General features: G+C 49.4%; 1 protein-coding gene across 1 annotated transcript in view; it reads left to right on the forward strand.

Annotated features, from left to right (window-relative positions):
- Nucleotides 1-13,829, forward strand: part of egflam (EGF-like, fibronectin type III and laminin G domains) — a 79,097-nt gene that overhangs the window by 19,617 nt on the left and 45,651 nt on the right. The window contains exons 7-8 of the mRNA XM_073047969.1: nt 3,987-4,162; nt 12,427-12,492. Of these exons, the coding sequence (XP_072904070.1) occupies nt 3,987-4,162; nt 12,427-12,492 (242 nt within the window). The remainder of the gene's footprint in view (nt 1-3,986; nt 4,163-12,426; nt 12,493-13,829) is intronic.

Consider the following 13,829-nt stretch of genomic DNA (forward strand, 5'->3'; position numbering starts at 1 on the left):
GATAACTTTCACACACAAAGGGTGGTCAGTTTATGGAACAAGCTGCCAAAGGAACTGGTTGAGCCCGGTACAATGTTGGTTGTCTGTCATATCCAACAATCACAGGAAACCCGTGTGGGAGAGTGGTTAAAGTGGAGAAGCCGTTGCAGTGGGACAGTTCCACTCCCTCAGCCTCGGAGGACCAGGTCCAGCGGTACAAGTAGTCCTCACAACTGGGGGCTTCCTTGGTTGCAGTGGATGACCATGATGTCTGCTGTGCCTCGTCCTGCCCTTCGGTCTCCACAGAGTGTTGTAGAACCACCTTCCTGGCCGTTGGATCTCAGCCACCTGGTCCCCTGGAGCTATACACCCCAGCAGGTACAATAACAACATCTAAAAGGTACCTGGACGGGTACCCGGATAGGAAAGGTTTGGACAGATACGGGGCAACTCAGGCAGATGGGACTAGTTTAGATGGGAACTTAGATCAGCATGGGCCAGATAGGCTGATGGGCCTGGTTCCAGGCTGTGTGTCAAAGTGTTGTTGGTGGTGCTGACTGAGAGAGAGTGGTGAAGCCTGGTGTGTGACGGGGTGTAAGCAGAATGAGACCTAAACAAGTGTTGGGGAAGATGAAAATTAAACTGGTGAATTTGTTTCTTATTGTCACGGACTGAGCTGTGGTGAAAAACAGACCGTCCATACAGATCAATTCATCACGTCGGTGCACTGGGGCAGTAACAGAATGCAGAATGAAGTGCTACAGTTACAGAGAGAGTGCAGTGCAGGCTGACTATAAGATGTAAGGCCATGGCAAGGTAGATTGTGAGGCCCAGAGCGACACACCCAAAATGGTGGGGGGAGCTCAGCAGGCCAGGCAGCAAGGAATAAATAGTCAACGTTTCAGGTCGAGACCTTTTACAGCACTGGACAGGAAGAGGGAAACAGTCAGAATAAGAAAGTCAGGGGAGGAGAAGTTTCCAGTCTTGGCCCCTCATTTATCTCCATAGACGCTGCCTGACCTGCTGAGTTCCTCCAGCATTGTGTGTGCGTTGCTCTGGATTTCCAGCACCTGCAGGATCTCATGTTTGTGAGGCCAAGGGTCCATTTATCGTAGCAGAGGATCATTCAGTAATCTGATAACGGTGGGATTGAAGCTGTTGGTATGTGCCTTCAGGCTTTTGTACCTTCTGTCTTGGGCGGGTGGGGCTCGCCAGTCTTGGACGGCAGCCTGCCTAAGAGAAGGAAAACTCTGAATTTCAACCTCCGCTGCCTTGTGGCCATACCCACTCCCATGGGAAAGGCTTCGGGAGTAAACCCTGAGGAAGAAATCCGGAGCCGGGGTCCCTGAGGCAGTTTGATGTTGTTTACAACTTCATTCTGGCAACCTCTGCGATGACACTGTGCCAGGCTGTATCGGTGTTTGCCCTTCCCTGGGACTACATCAGTGACGTGGAGATGGGGAACCCGCTGCATGGGAAACAGCTGATTCTTCAAATCTTTCCGCCCAGGCTTACACCCTGGAGAGGACACAGTCCACCAGAGGCTGAAACCCATCATCCCCTGGGATCGACGGCTGCCTCTCTCTACCCTCTGTCCGATGGGAGAGGGGAGAAAGTGGGGTGGGTGGGGTTTTGATTGTGAGGCAGTGAGCAGTGTAGACAGAGTCGATGGAGGAGAGGCTGGTTTCTGATGTGCTGAGCTGTGTCAGGGAAAGTGTGTGTTCGGGTCGAGGTGTAGACAGAGTCAATGGAGGGGAGGCTGGTTTCTGATGTGCTGAGCTGTGTCAGGGAGAGTGTGTGTTCGGGTTGAAGTGTAGACAGAGTCGATGGAGGAGAGGCTGGTTTCTGATGTGCTGAGCTGTGTCGGAGAGTGTGTGTTCGGGTCGAGGTGTAGACAGAGTCGATGGAGGAGAGGCTGGTTTCTGATGTGCTGAGCTGTGTCAGGGAGAGTGTGTGTTCGGGTCGAGGTGTAGACAGAGTCGATGGAGGAGAGGCTGGTTTCTGATGTGCTGAGCTGTGTCAGGGAGAGTGTGTGTTTGGGTCGAGGTGTAGACAGAGTCGATGGAGGAGAGGCTGGTTTCTGATGTGCTGAGCTGTGTCCACAACTCCGAGCATTTCCTTGTGGTCGTGGGCAGAGCCGTCTCCATACCCAGTGAGAAGCTTTCTATGGTGCGTCAGTAGACACTGGTGAGGAAAGGTTAAAGATTAGTTTTATTTGCCACACGTACGTCGAAACTCACAGTGAAATGCATCGTTCGTGTCAATGACCAACGCAGTCCGGGGATTGCTGGGGCACCCTACAACTCTCCCCAATCTTTCAGCACCAACACAGTATGCCCGCGAGTTAATAACCCTAACCCGTACATCTTCGGACCGTGGGAGGAAACTGGAGCCCCCAGAGGAATCGCACGGTGTCACAGGGAGAACGTGCGAACTCCTTACGGACGGCGGCAGGAACTGAACCCGGGCTGCTGGCGTGCTGAGAGGCATTACACTGTGTCGGGGCTGTGAAATAGATTTGAGAGTCTCTGCTATGTGCAGGCTTCAAATGACACCTGTCTGAAATGTGCAGTGCCTGTCTTCTCCATTATCTGACCGCCCTGTTGTTTGGCTTCTCATTACAAAAACAATTCAAATCTCATAAAGTCTGCTAAATCTTTTAATCCCTGGATCTGACTGTGACATTGCACAGGAACTTACTGTCAGGGCTTATGAGGAGCATTGTTTACACTCGAATGGGGCAGGGGAGGGGTGGAACAGGGAAACCAGCAGACTGTGTGAGTGAAGCTGTTATCTCTGAGGAAAAGGCATTTGGCTGCCTACTACTCACACCCTCACTCCCATCACCATGGATACGGACTGAACTGGCCACTCGGGCGAGAGGTCACTCTGAAGCAGTCTGTCTTTCAACCAATCGGGCTCCACACTGTTCAGAAATGTCAATGGGAAAATCTTGCAGTTGTCAGAGATCTGAAATAAAAATAGGGGATGGTGAAAGTACTTAGGAGGGAGGGAGAGGGAGGGAGAATCTTAATGAGGTGGTGGAGTCGCAGACAGTGACAGCACAAAAGCAGGCCCATCAGCCCATCCTGTCTGCTGACCAACAACCACCCATTGACACTGATCCTACACAGATCCTGTGTCATACTCTCCATGTTCCCAACAGACTCCACCCCTCAGCCTCACGAGGGGCAATTTAAACTAGTCAATTTGCACGTCTTTGCACTGTGGGAGAAAACCAAGCAAAGCCCACGTGTTCACGGGGGGAGTGTGCAAACTCCTTACACACAATGCCCGAGGTCGAGACTGAATCTCCCTCTCTTTATCTCTTCCTCTCCCTCTCCCTCTCCCATTTCTCTCTCCCCACCTCCTTTATCGATCTTCCCTTTATCTTCCCTCTCCCCATCCCTTTCATCTTTCCCTGTCCTCCCTCACCCTCTCCCTCCTCCTCTCCCTCTCCCTTGTTCTTCCTCTCCCTTCCTACCCCTCTCCCCTCCCTCCTGCCATCCCTCTCTCCCCACCCCTTTTATTGCTCTTCCTCTCATCTTCCCCCTCTCCCTCCCTCTCCTCATCCATTTCTTACCATCTTCCTCACCTCCCCTCACTCACCCCTCCTCCTCAACCCCCTCCTCTTCAACCAATTCCCTCCTCCTCTCCCTGTCCCCTCCACCTCTCCCTGTCCCTTTCCCTCTCTCACCTTCCTCTCCCTCTCCCTCTGCCATCTCTCTCCTCCATTCCCTTTATGGATCTTCCTCCTATCTTCCCTCTCATCCTCCTCTACCCATCCCTTTCTTTCCATCTGCCTCCTGTCCTCCCTCTCCCTCACCCCTCCTCCCTCTCTCATCTCCCTCACCTCTCATCCTCCCCCTCCCTCTCCCCTCCACCTTTTCCTGCCCATCTCCCTCCCCTCCTCCTCTCACACCTCTCTGTCCCTCTCTTTCTGCCACCTGTCTCCCCATCCTCTTTCCTGCACGGGGAGCCGGTGAGATCTGTTTGCCCTCTCTCAGCAGGTCGGCAAGGAACGGGAGCTGGACCGTGCTCGGGGAGCGGATCAAATCCGAATCGGAATCCATGGTGATTAAGCACCTGGACGCAGGGACTTGGTACCGGTTTGTGATACGTGCTGTCAATGCCCACGGGCCCAGCCTGCCCAGCGGACCCAGTAACCAAGTCAAGACCCTCGGTGAGTGACAGTGGAACAAATGCCGGGGCTGCCATTGAGCAGCTGCGAGAGGGGTGGACTGGGGTGGGGTGGGTGTAAACTGAGGGTGGGGCCTGGGCCTGCAGCTGTGTCTTCAATGGCCTTGGGAGCTTTGTTGTAATGAACACAAAATATCAAAGGAAGCAGACAACAAAAATGGTGAGACCATTAAAACTACCACGTGGAAGATATTTACGTGAGTGCATCAGCTGCAAGCCAAGATACAAATGCCACACCCTCCTGAATTGGTAGGAGGGCAGAGGCTCCAGTATCTTTACCTGGAGCTTTAGCAGCTGGTACATGTTTCTCTCCGAGGGGGCTGAGTCTTCCTCAAAAGGTGGTGGATCTGAGGTGGATGTGGATTAACAGAGGAGATGTGAGGGGAAGGAGAGGGTTACTGGGCAATAGATGGGAACATGGAGTCATGGTTATAATCAGATCTTTCCTGATCCTCATCCATAGCTTTACGTCACTTCTCCCCAATGATGGCACTTCTCCAGGGTGGAGAGGTTTACCACTGGTGGGATCTAGATTGGACTAGCTTTATTTATCACATGTACTTCGAAGCATACAGTGAAATGTATCGTTTATGTCACCAACCAACACAGTCAATGATGTGCCTGTGAGTGTCACTACACTTCCAGCACCAACATTACATGCCCACAACTCAGTAACCCAAACCCATGCATCTTTGAACTATGGGAGGAAACCGGAGCACTTGGAGGAAACCCACGTAGTCATGGGTAGAACACACAAACTCCTTGAATCCTGGTCGCTGGTGTTGTTATAGCATCACACTATCTGCTATGTTACTGGCCTAACTGAACACAAGAGAAGTGCAGAGCAACACACACAGGGTGCTGGAGGACTTCAGCAGGTTGGGCAGCGTCTGTGGAGAGGAATAAAGAGCCACATTTCAGGCTGAAATCCTTCATCAGGAATGGATTCTGACTGGGTTTGACAAGTGGCAAGGGAAGATACCCCCCTATCTCTAGGGCCTTAAAAATTGATGGTGTGTGAGGGGTACGGCTTCATACTCTCAGGATAAAGCATCCATCATCAAGAACCCCACCATCCAGGCTTCTTGCTACTGCCTTTAGGAAGGAAGTACAGGAGCCGCAGGACTCACACCAGCAGGTTCCGGATTGGTTATTACCCCTCAACCATCAGGCTCTTGAATTAAAGAGCATAACTTCACTCAACTTCACTTGCCCCATCATTGAAATTTTCCCACAACCTATAGACTCACTTTCAAAGACTCTTCATCTCATCTTCTCTATATTTATTGTTTATTTATCTATGGTCATTATTATTATTTTGTTTTATTTTTGAGTTTGTATTTGCACAGCATGTTGTCTTTCGTACATCGGATGTCTGTCCTGTTGGGTAGATCTTTCACTGATTCCATTGTGTTTCTTTGTATTTCTGAGAATGCCTATAAGAAAATGAATCTCAGGGTTGAGTATGGTGGCATATAAACACTTAACTAATATATTTATTTGAACTTTTAAACTTTGATAAAGTTGGAAGGGGTTCAGGTCTGCGATGAGGAGAAATGTCGAGGCCCGGGGTGCGGTGAACCTGTGGAATTCACTTTGCCATTGTTGTGGGTAGTGGAGACACCAGATGATAGGCTCTAGAGGAGCTCAGCGTTAAGCAGCATCTTTGGAGGTGGAGGTAACTGATGATGATTTGTCTCATGCAGGATTTTGACCTGAAACGTTGACAATTCCTTCCACCCCACCATCATGGCGCTCAGCCCACTGAGTTCCTCCAGCAGATTGTTGTTGCAGTAGAGGACAAACCTGCTTATCGTTAAGGGGTAGTTGAGTAGATTTCTAGGTACAGAAGGCATTGAGGGGTATGAGGGGAGAGTGGTTTTGGAAATGGAGTTTCATCCATGTTGGTACTGAATGGGTTGAATGCTTTGTGCTGGGGTTGGTGCTGTGGGGCCTGTGGGATTCAGTTGTATTTTAGAAGTCAAACTGCATGGGAGTTGCGGAGGCTCAGTTATAGCAAGGACTAGGCCTGAAGCCGTGGGCTTGCCTGCTGCTACAGTCCAGGTGAGGAGACACCAGCATGGCCCCTGATCTGGGGTGTGGGCTGGCCTCTACCGTCAGTGTTGCCCTCCAGTGTTCGATCGGTGAAATTCTTGGTGCTGTGTTCGTTTTGCAACTTGGCCCCAGAGGAACACCATTTTATTTGGTTGTATCCACTTACAGTTGAATAATAATTAAACTTGATTTGATTTGATTTGCCTCACAATTGTTTTATTAAGAGTTGATAGAACAAAGGGAACGGGAACAGAACAGTGACGGGGGTCTGACTACTCGAAGAAGGGAGGATCTAAAGATGGCAGCTCGGATAGAACAGCTATTTTTATACCCAAAGATAGGAAAAATTCCAACTAAATCCACCGGGAATAATAGACTAGCTAGAAAACTCTTAGTCAATACTGGGATAAAAATTAACCATTGAGAAAACATTTACTTAGTGTAGAACAAAGCTTTGGGAATTTGTATAACCACAAGAATAGAGGCTCCCAACTTGGAATCCATGGACCCCTCAGTCTGTGGCAATGACTGAACCCAGGAGCGGAGGAACAGCAGACTCTGTCACTGAGCGCTGGCAATGACTGAATTGTGCTACGGAGGAACAGCAGACTTTGTCACAGTGAATACTGCCGACAGCTCAGCCTGGGAGCAGGGTTAGCAGACTCTCATGTAGAGATTGAAACGAGAGATTATATATGGGAATACCAACAGAGCATTGGTGACCCAACTGAGTGACACCGCGAGACAAATCATTCTCCACACATGGACCCCACAACCCCTGTAGTATGGCCCACAGGACTCATGACACCATGGTATGAAAGGCTGGGAACACCTGCACTAGGGGCATATTAACTGTTATGTGCAGACTACAGCCACTAGGAATTATAGTAAGCAGGTAATTGTTTATAAGTAATTATATAAACTACAAGTAGATCATTTATTGTTCAACTGCAAAGAAAACAACAGGCTTCTGTTGTTCGTGACACAACAGTGCTGTGCAGAACTCTTAGGCAGATATATAGCTTGGGTGCCTAAGACTTTTGCCCAGTACTACAGTGATTTTATACATTGCACTGTACTGCTGTCACAAAAAAGCAAAATCTTTCATGACACATGTGAGTGATGATAAATCTGATTCTGATACAGGTCTCTATTGTGACCTGGGAATGGGAATGGGGCAGGGAGGGGGTTGGGAAAAAGGGAAGGGAGAGGGGAGGGAAAAAGGGAAGGGAGAGGGGAGGGAGCAGGAAGCACCAGAGAGACATTCTGTAATGATCAACAAACGTATTGTTTGGAATCAAATGACCTTGCCTGGTGTCTCAGGGCTGGGTGTGTCTGCACCCACAACACCTCCCACTCCGGCTCTCCTTCTCTGCCACCTGTTCCACACCCCTCCAGCAGCGCTCCACGCTCACCATTCCCAACATCCTTTCTTCCCGTCAGATTCACAAGCTCGTTTTCCCCTCCATGTTGACAAATACAATACTGTGCAAAAGTCTAGACACTCTAGATAGATAGATAGATATACCCAAGACTTCTGCAGGATACTGTATATATGTGACTTGGCTGAAATTGTGAGTGACTGGGTTTGTAAATTTGCTGGCAACATAAAGATTGGTGTTTGGTCTACAGTGTAGACAGCTGTAAAAGGACAGCAAAATAGAGATATGAATGGAGATGGAGTTGGAACATATCATTAAGATTGAAAGAGTATAGACAAAGTTTACAAGGATGCTTCCAGGACTTGGGGACCTGAGTTACAGGGAAAGGTTGAATAGTTTAGGATTTTATTCCGTAGGGCGTAGGAGAATAAGGGGAGACTTGATAGAGGTGTACAAAATTCTGAGGGGTATAGATAAGGTAAATGAAACTAGAAGAGGGATTGGGATTGCTAAATGCACGTTTGAGTGTTTGAGCAAGGTCATTTCTCTGGGTGTGAAACTTAGAGTTGCAGAGCTACCTTCATTCCCCACTGATGTACGGAAGCGAATGCTGGACTATCAAAGCAAAATGAGGGAAGACTTGAAGCTGCAGAAACGTGGTTTTTGAGAAGAATGATAAAAATATCACAAAAGGACAGAGTAACAAATGAGGAAGTGTTGTGAAAAGCCGGAATAAGAAGAGAACTGATCATCAGTCAGGAAACAGCAGTTGGAATTTTGGGGATGTGTACTGAGGAAAGAGAAGCTCGAACATCTTGTAGTGACGGGAAAAATTGATGGAAGAAAATGTCAGTGCATGACATTCATGAGTTACATAAAGGGATGGACAGGCAAAAGTTTTGAAGAGCTTATTAGAACTTCTCAGATTAAAGACAGATGAAAGACCGTAATCACCCACGTCATACAATAAGACACATAAAGATGCTGATGAAATGCAAACAGGCGTTTTCCACTGCGGTTAGGTGGTTCTAGGACGAGAGGTCATGGTTAGGGGTGAAAGGTGAAATGTTTAAAGTGAAACATGAGGGGGAGCTTCTTCACTCAGGGTGGTGAGGGTTTGGGACGAGCTGCGTTCACAGGTGGTGGGTGCAGGTTCAGCTTCAAATTTTAAGAGAAGTTTGGATAGGTTCTTGGGGTACATGGATGGGAGGGGTATGTCTGGGTAAAGGTCAACAGGACAAGGTAGATGAATAGTCCACACGGACTAGATGTGCTGTCATGTTCTAAGGCTCGAAGTAGCCAGAGCCCTGAGTCTGTGAATCTCTGGAAGTTGAAACCCAGTGTCTGCAGGTTCGAGCTCAAGTCCACTGCAGGCTGGATGCTGGACGCTGGACGCTGGAGACTGGAGACTGGAGGACCCTGTACATGTGTGGACGGGGGGAAAATGTGGCCTTGTTTTGTTGCTTATTGTGTTCTGTCTTGTGCTATCTTTTCTATTTCCCATTGTGATCTGTGGTCCATATCCCAGCCAGCGTTGGGAGGCCTGTATATCAGGGTCCTTTTACCCTTGCAGTTTCTTAACACGCAAGGTTCAATGTCCATTTAGGAATCAGGTGGCAGAGGGGAAGAAGCTGTTCCTGAATCGCTGAGTGTGTGCCTTCAGGCTTCTGTACCTCCTACCTGATGGTAACAGTGAGAAAAGGACATGCCCTGGGTGCTGGAGTTCCTTAATAATGGATGCTGCCTTTCTGAGACACTGCTCCCTAAAGATGTCCTGGATACTTTGTAGGCTAGTACCCAAGATGGAGCTGACCAGATTTACAACCCTCTGCAGCTTCTTTCGGTCCTGTGCAGTAGCCCCTCCATACCAGACAGTGATGCAGCCTGTCAGAATGCTCTCCACGGTACAACTATAGAAGTTTTTGACTGTATTTGTTGACATGCCAAATCTCTTCAAACTCCTAATGAAGTATAGTCGCTGTTCTGCCTTCTTATGCTACATCGGTATGCTGGGACCAGGTTAGATCCTTAGAAATCTTGACACCCAGGAACTTGAAACTGCTCATTTTCTAGACTTCTGATCCCTCTGTGAAGATTGGTGTGTGTTCCTTCATCTTACCCTTCCTGAAGTCCACAATCAGCTCTTCCGTCTTACTGACGTTGAGTGCCAGGTTGTTGCTGCGGCACCACTCCACTAGTTGGCATATCTCACCCCTGTATGCCCTCTCATTACCACCTGAGATTCCACCAACACAGACAGTGGAGCAGTGGGCTAAGCACACACCCCGAGGTAGAAGATCGTAGTGCCATGAAGTGCTATAAGGCAGGGAGATGGCATGCTAGTCTTTGTTGGTTGAGGTATGGAGTGTAGATGTCAGGAGGTCACATTGCAATTAACAAAACTTCAGTTAGGCTGAACTTGGAGTATTGCGTGGAGCTCCGATTGCTCCATTATAAGATGGATGTTAAAAGTTCTAAGTAAATTTTATTATCAAAGTACATGTATGTCACCATATTCTACCCCAAGAGTCATTTTCCTGTGAGCGTACTCAATGATAATAGAACAATACTCTGACAGAATCAATGAAGCTTTTTATAAGAGGGTGCAGAAGAGGTTTGCCAGGATGCTGCCTGGATTAGAGGGCATGTTCTACAAGTAGAGGTTGTACAAACGCGGGTTGTTTACTCTGGAGTGGCAGAGGCTGCGGGAGATCAGATAGAGGTTTATAAGATTATGAGAGGCACAGATAAAGTAGACCGACTGTATCTATTTCCCCAGGGTAGAAATGTCAGGCACCAGAGGACTTGGGTTAAAGGCAAGGGGGGAAAGTTTAAAGGAGATGTGCAGAGCAAATTTCTTTTTACACAGAGAGCACTGGGTGACAGAGTGTGCTGCAGGCCGATACAATAGAGGCATTTAAGAGGCTGTCAGGCTAGTGTGCGGAGAATGGAGGGATCTAGACCCTGTGCAAGCAGGAGGGGTTTAGTTTAGTTCATCACAGCCACGTTGGGCCTCAGGGCCTGTTCCGGTGCCGCAGTTTCATAAGTGTCCTCTCCCTCCTCTCGGTTTCAGTGCTTCCCTGTCATTCTGGGTTGATCTACTGACCTGAAGACATGAGTTCAAAACCCGCAGAGGCAGCTGTGGAATTTAAATTTGGCCAATTAAATTAGGTCGCTGAAAAGTCTACAGATTTATTCTAATACACTGTGTGTTGTACAGATGATTTGCCTTGGGAGGGGAGATTGGTGGGATTCCGCTGTCTCCTTCCCCCTCTCTGGAGCGCAGACTCCCCGGGACGTCCCTCCAAGGCTTGCAGTTGTTTCGGGTGCCAGATGTTGACAGCTTTGATTCCCGTTTCAGAGTTAAAAGCACACTTCTTATCAAAGTATGTATACTGTATACAACACTGACACTTGTCCTTATGCAGGCAGCCACAAAATAAAGGAACACATTAGAACTCATGAAAAACCACGCACCACAAAGACAGTCAAACATCCAACGTGAGAAAAAGAGAAACAAATCACAAACAGTAAAAAAGTAAACAAACAATCCACAGAACATGAACCGAGAATGAGCCCACGAGAGTGAGTTCACAGTCACAGAGTCAGTTCAGTGCTGAGGGAGTGTCGATGGCTGCAGGCCACAGTCACAGGGACAGTTCAGTGCTGAGGGAGTGTCGATGGCTGCAGGCCACAGTCACAGAGACAGTTCAGTGCTGAGGGAGTGCCGATGGCTGCAGGCCACAGTCACAGAGACAGTTCAGTGCTGAGGGAGTGCCGATGGCTGCAGGCCACAGTCACAGAGACAGTTCAGTGCTGAGGGGAGTGTCGATGGCTGCAGGCCACAGCCTCAGAGACAGTTCAGTGCTGAGGGAGTGTCGATGGCTGCAGGCCACAGTCACAGAGACAGTTCAGTACTGAGGGAGTGTCAATGGCTGCAGGTCACAGTCACGGACAGTTCAGTGCTGAGGGAGTGACGATCGCTGCAGGCCACAGTCACAGAGACAGTTCAGTGCTGAGGGAGTGTCGATGGCTGCAGGCCACAGTCACAGAGACAGTTCAGTGCTGAGGGAGTGTCGATGGCTGCAGGCCACAGTCACAGAGACAGTTCAGTGCTGAGGGAGTGTCGATGGCTGCAGGCCACAGTCACAGAGACAGTTCAGTGCTGAGGGAGTGTCGATGGCTGCAGGCCACAGTCACGGACAGTTCAGTGCTGAGGGAGTGTCGATGGCTGCAGGCCACAGTCACAGAGTCAGTTCAGTACTGAGGGAGTGTCAATGGCTGCAGGTCACAGTCACGGACAGTTCAGTGCTGAGGGAGTGACGATCGCTGCAGGACACAGTCACGGACAGTTCAGTGCTGAGGGAGTGTCGATGGCTGCAGGCCACAGTCACAGAGTCAGTTCAGTGCTGAGGGAGTGCCGATGGCTGCAGGCCACAGTCACAGAGTCAGTTCAGTGCTGAGGGAGTGTCGATCGCTGCAGGCCACAGTCACAGAGTCAGTTCAGTGCTGAGGGAGTGTCGATGGCTGCAGGCCACAGTCACAGAGACAGTTCAGTGCTGAGGGAGTAAAGTCTCTGAGTAGGCAGCTAATCACCAATTTGTCCTTTGCCCTCAACCTTGACGGAAATCTGTTTAATGTGGCTTGGCACTTAAATCAGCCAGACGCTGTTTCTTGGTGTGTCCCTGCCCCAGCCCTCCCCCTGTCAGCTGGCTGCTGTGGGTATGGGTGATGCAGGCTCCACAGATTTCTATGAGAGGGGGCTCTGTTGTACGTGCTGATCGATTGTTTCTCTCCCGTCCACCACCAGTTGCGCAGAGGATGCCAATGCAGCAGGTGTTCCGTTACGAGGTGGAGCCGGGGTCCTGGTCGACAGGTACAGGCGTCCCCGTCCCCTCACATGCTCACCACCCCCACCCAGACAACCCCCTCGCCTAACACCCTCCAGCCTGCACCCCCACCCAGACAACCCCCTCGCCTAACACCCTCCAGCCTGCACCCCCACCCAACTCTAACAGCAGGATCCGTCCTCAGCTCCGGCCTGTGGCTACTAACACCTCACCGACACCCACAGGGGAGGGTGAGGGGGCGAGTGTGCAGGGTGGGATGGGGTGGGGGTAGCTCGGGACAGTCGCGTCACGACACAATTCCAGCTCGGGGTGTCGGAGTTCAGAGTTCAATCCTGGTGTCCTCTAAGAGATTTAATACATTCTTCCCGCGTCCTCCGGGCACTCCGCGTTCCTACCACAACCCAAGGATGTAGCACAGCGTATCTCTAAATGATAACATCATTTTAAAAACCTCTACACATGTTCGGCACTGAAGTGGGGTTAGGCAGATGAGAAGGAGGAGACGGGTAAGGAACTTTAATGATGGAATACACAGAGGTAAATAAGACCACAGATTTAGGAGCAGAATTAGGCCATTTGGCCCATCACTTACTCACACAGTCAGTCATGGTTGACTTTTCTTCACCATGTTGTCCTACTTTCTCCCCGTAACCCTTAACCCCCTTACCTATCAGGAATGCTGTTTATTCATTTAGAGATACGGTGTGGAACACACACTTCCAGCCCACCGAGTGCACGGCCCAGCAACCCACCTAATCTCAGGACCGTTTACAATGACCAGCTGACCCACTAACCGGTACGCCTGCGGGGAGAAATCGAGCACCTGGAGGAAAGCCATGTGCACACAGTAAGGACGTACCGATAACAGGACTGAACTCTGAACTCTGATGCCCCAAGCTGTAATAGCATTACGTGGCGCCCATATCGCTCTCTGCCTTAAATACACCCAGTGACTTGGCCTCCAGCTGCCTGTGGCAAAGAATTCCACAGATTCACCACCCTCTGGCTGAGGAAATCCCTCCTCATCTCTGTTCTAAAGGGACTCTTTCTATTCTGTGTCTGTGCCCTCTGGTCCTAAATACAAGTGATTCTACAGATACTGTAAATCTTGAGTAACACACACAAAATGCTGGAGGAACTGAGCAGGTCAGGCAGCATCTGTGGAGAGTCAGAACCAGGTTTAATATCACCGGCATATGTCATGAAATTTGTTGTTTTTGCGGCAGCAGTACATTGCAATACATAATATTTTTTAATTAAATCACGATAAGAAATACATAAAAAAATTAAGTTAAATAGCTAGTGCAAAAAGAGAGCACAAAAAAGGGAATAAACATTTGCTGCTTTGGGCAAAGTCCTGATG

The sequence above is a fragment of the Hemitrygon akajei genome, chromosome 6 (genome assembly GCF_048418815.1).
Source record: "Hemitrygon akajei chromosome 6, sHemAka1.3, whole genome shotgun sequence".
NCBI lineage: Eukaryota > Metazoa > Chordata > Chondrichthyes > Myliobatiformes > Dasyatidae > Hemitrygon > Hemitrygon akajei.